Raw genomic sequence first — 4,845 nt, 5'->3', positions numbered from 1 at the left:
AAATCTGAAACTAATTTTTGATGATCAACATATGTTTTTGAGAATATTGAACTCAAAGAAGATGTTTAAAGAGAAATGATGAATATGTGTAAACAAGAAATCAAGAAAAGATGAAACTGATCATGGAGGCCAATCACCCAAGCACTAAGCAACACTTCAATACAGTACCCATGCCATCAACACCATTCAACAAGCAAATTCAGAATCACACAACAACATCAGCATCCCAAATTCATCAATTAGCACCAAACTATCAAATATTACTCGCAACAATAGTGAAAACGCAACAAATCACCTAAAATATCAAAGAATCAGAATAAAAAAAATAGTGAGAAATTGCTCACTATGAATTCAAATCATCAATTTGAAGAAGAAGACGATGAGAACCCAGAAATTCAGTTGAGAAGATCGAGGAATTAAGCCAACTTTTCAGAAGAATTGCCAAGAAAACACAAATTTGCATAAGATGAATACACCCATAAACCATCAAAGTCTCCTTCAAGAACTACTATTTCTACTCTTGCAGAATACTCAGGAGCACCCAGGACAACCTCTTTAGTAGCAGCATCTCTTAGAGGCACTTTAATCGCAGAACCATCTTCCCCTTCAATTCAAAGAAACTCGAAACAAAAAATGAATTAACAGAACGAATTGGAGAGAAATGGTGATTTCAGTTTCGCGAATCAACATTATCGCAAAAAGAACCCTAGAAATTTTGGGGAAAAATGAATTTCTAGGTCAGAAAATATTTCGCAAATGACATTCAACCCAAATTGAATTGATGAAGTTGAGTGAACAACGAATTCGTGAGATATTGAAGAAGAAAGTTCAGGAAGTTTGAACGACGAATTTCAGGGAAAGAATTCTAGAAGATATCTCAATTATTAAATTGCGGAAGAAATTCTCAAATTGCGGAAGAAGAAACCCAGTTAAACGAACAATCAATCTGATAAACGATAAATCGAACAAGAAATCACAACCCAGAAAAATCGCAGAAAATAAGATAAAATTTTGTGAATTTGGAAGAGAATTTGCGGAAGAATTTGAGCTAGGATTCGTCCTGCTCTGATACCATGTTAGAATTCGTGATTATGGAGGAAGATAATCAGGAGGAAGAGAAGAAGAAGCCATTGATATGCTTGAGGTTGAAGAATACAGTACAGAGGAAAATAGAGGAAAGAGAGAATAAAGAACTACATTTTATTATGGGATGAAAAGTAAAGAAATATTACAAGGACTTACTATTTATACTAATTATCATATTAGTACAATCTAACAAACTATACCAAACTAATAACAAACCAAGGCAACTCTTGTTAACTAATACTAACTGATTACGTTGTCTCCAACATTGTAGTAGTGCAATAATGCAATGCATGTGATGATAATGAATAATTTAAACGTCCAATATAAAACAATAATTTCTTGGGTGCGTGAACTAATTTGTAGCTAGGTGACATCAAGTAACGCATGGATTGGTTATAAATAGAGGGGCTCTCCCTCTTATTTTCAGCAACCAGCAAACTAAAGAGAGTTAAAAAAGAGAGAGAGACAGTACTATCATGGGAGAGATGAAGGTGAAGAGCTACGTAGCAAGTAGGATGTTTCTCTTGTTTATTATTACTGTAATGGCAGGTACTTGTGTGGCGGCTGGCGTTGAATATCCCGGAGTGTCACAAGAGCTGCAGAGGATTTCAAACATCCTTCTTGAAAGCGGCGGAGGCGGCAACTTACGTTGCACTTCAGCTAATGCAGCATGCATAGACCTCCCCTCAATGCCCCAGTGTTGCGAAGGCTTATGGTGTGATACCAGAGCCACTGGTGGGATAGGAGGTTTATGCCGATGGTGTCCAGGACGTGGTGATACGTGTGGTCATCTTCACCCATGTTGCCCTGGTCTTAGATGCAGCGGCTTTTTCAATGGCAGGTGCTCTTAGAATTTGTGGCTGTGCAGTGCTCGGACTGGGTCACTTTGGTGTGTCGTCAATAACTGCATGATTTTTCTTTTGTGTCTGTCTTAATAAAATTATTCCCCATCTTGGGGAGTATGTTCGTGTCATAATAAATTGAAAGTATGGTTTTTCATGTCATTTTTGTAATAAGTTGCATGGCGGTTTTAAAATTTATAAATTCAAGTGATCAATAATACATGAACACTGAAGTTGTAGTAATTATGTCTTTTAATCATCTTATATGCATAAATTATATCGAAAAGTCTTCTATGAGACCCTCTCAATCTAAGACATAATAGATATAGGTAAAAAAAAAATAGTTTAAGCATCACAATTATAAATTTAAGTCATATTTTTTATCATTTCAACTCATACATCTATCAATTTAATCATAATTTTAACCTATAAGATATCAGTTTAACCTAAATATTTATCAGCTTTATTTAGAAAATATTAATTTAACCCAGACATATATCAAATTTACCTAACATCTATCAAATTAAATTAATTGACCTAGATATCTATTATTTTAAACTCATAAGGTGATAGTTTATGCCCATAAACTCATAGTCCTATACCCACAAATAGATAATAAGACCTCATCTCACACATAACGCTTTGATATTATGTTAGCTTTAGATTTGATTTGCTTATCCCCAGTCCTTAGAAAAAGTAAAATAAATATGAATTTTAACTATTATGTGTGAAATAATACGACATGAACTATTTGATATGAATGATATAAAAGTTAACTAGTCCTTACATTTCAAAACATTATAAATACTTGTTAGGACATGTAGTTTAAGGTCATCGGTTAATATAATATGTCTCAATCTAAGACATATTATATCAACCTCCAAGGTATTCAAACTACCCTTCTCAAGTAGTTTGAATACCTTGGAGGTTGATATAATACGGGGTTTGGATCTTCTTCTTCGATAAGAAACCTTGCACCCATTGGGTCCTCTAAGGGTTATCTCATGGTTAAGGCAATTAATGTCAGCTTGGTACTTGGATAACCAGTCCATTCCCAAGATCACATCAAAGTCGGTTAATTCAAATTGAACTGGGTCAACTAGGAATTCATAGCCTCCTATAAGGATATGGCAGTTTCTATACATGACATCACATGAGATAGATTCACCATTTGGGACGGAAACTGGCATGGCAGAGAATTTAGGGCATGGTTTTGCATTCAAAGTTCTAGAAAATGTAGTAGATATAAATGAATGTGAAGCTCCAGAATCAAAAAGAACACAACCGGGTATGGAGTGGACAGGAAAAGTACCAGTGATGACGGTATCATCCGCTTCAGCTTCTTCTCTTTGCATCATGTACACTCTCCCAGCTTGTGGAGGTCCTTTCAGAGGATTCGATTATTGTTTGCATTGCCGCTATAAGTGGAGTTTTGTCCATTCCCTTGATTCCTTGTGGAGCCATGGTTGTTCACGTTGTGGCCTCGCTGTTCTTGAACAGGACAATCTTTCACTATGTGGCCTTATTTACCACATAGATAACATTGGTCGGTGCCTTTGCGACAATCCCTTGCCCAATGGCCTTGCTTGTTACACTTGTTGCACTGAGGAACTTGTCTTTGATTACGGTTCCCCTCCAAGTGACCAATATTCAACTTCTTGTTGAAAATGTTGCTTGATTGGCCTTCTTGAGGTTTTCCTTTCCTCTTACCATTCTCAAACACCTCCTTTCTAAGTTTCGTCTTGCGTTCGACATTGATGGCCCTATCATACAATTCCTGATAGGATTTGCTCATATGTGCTGCTAGTTTCTCCTGAAGGTCAACGTTTAGACCTCCTTCGAAACGATTCATCCGTTGACGATCAGTGGAAACCAAGTCTGGAGCGAATCGAGCAAGTTCATTGAATTTCACCGCGTACTCCAAGACTGTCATATTCCTCTGTTTCAGATGAATAAACTCCGACTCCATTTGGAGTTGCAATGACTGGGTAAAACTGGTTGCGCATGGCCTCCTTTAGATGTTCCCATCCGAATCCAGGATGCTGTTGCATTTCCTTGGCAGTTTTCCACCAGAGATCGGCTTGTCCTTTCAGATAAAAGACTGCAAAGTTAACTTTCCACTTATCGGGGCACTGGGTAGCATCGAACAATTTTTCCATGCCGTTGAGCCATTCTTCAAACTCAGTGGGGTCTGGCTTTCCATCATAAGTTGGGGGCTTATGAGCCGAGAACCTCTTGAACATGTTTGAGCACTCTTCTTGTTCAGTTCTAGGCCTTTGTCGATTTCCTTGTAAAAGCTCCATCATCATCAGCCTCATTAAATCCATTCGGTTATCACTAGCATCTCCGTGGCATCTCCAAAAACAGGGTCGCTACGCAATGCGTCAATCCTTGCCCTCATTTCTTCGAGCGTGACCTCGATTCGTGGTTTGCATTTCCTCCATTAATAGGGTCACTTTCATTGAGGCCATCGTCTAACACATAAAATTTTTACGTTTATGACATACATTGCCAGCAACATACTCTGTCAACAGCGTTAAAGTAGCGTAAAAGTTTCCCATTCCCGTCCTATCACTCACACTCATATTCATTATTGATTTCCTTATTTATCTACAACCATTTTATTTTTATTTATTTTATATCTCATGTTAGCTAAAGTATTATCCTAAACCATTTTAGTTCTTAATTGAAATACGTATAACCTTTAAGGTTTTACTTAAGGTTTCGGAACCGTTGGCTCTGATACCATTCTGTAACGCCCCGACTCCTAAGCATCGTTAATTCATTAATTAACTCTTACTTAGCAGCGGAAGACTTAACTTAGTCGGTGCGTTACTGCCGTACTTTCCTTTTGGAAAATACAAGGCAACATAAGTTCGTTAAAGAACGTAACTTTATAAATATTAAACTTCATAAC

The 4,845-nt window shown here is 37.2% G+C and overlaps 1 protein-coding gene across 1 annotated transcript; it reads right to left on the bottom strand.

Annotated features, from left to right (window-relative positions):
- Positions 1-416: 416 nt before the first annotated feature.
- LOC130589544 (uncharacterized) lies at positions 417-3,780 on the bottom strand. Its single transcript, XM_057390825.1, has 3 exons — positions 3,459-3,780; positions 2,827-3,312; positions 417-604 (listed from the first exon to the last, which is right to left on the bottom strand). Exons 1-3 carry the CDS (start codon positions 3,778-3,780, stop codon positions 417-419), a joined length of 996 nt encoding a protein of 331 aa, XP_057246808.1.
- Between the last annotated feature and the right edge of the window lie 1,065 nt (positions 3,781-4,845).

The sequence above is a fragment of the Beta vulgaris genome, chromosome 7 (assembly GCF_026745355.1).
Source record: "Beta vulgaris subsp. vulgaris cultivar EL10 chromosome 7, EL10.2, whole genome shotgun sequence".
Classification (NCBI taxonomy): Eukaryota; Viridiplantae; Streptophyta; class Magnoliopsida; order Caryophyllales; family Amaranthaceae; genus Beta; species Beta vulgaris.
This window is presented reverse-complemented; position numbering and strand designations above follow the sequence as displayed.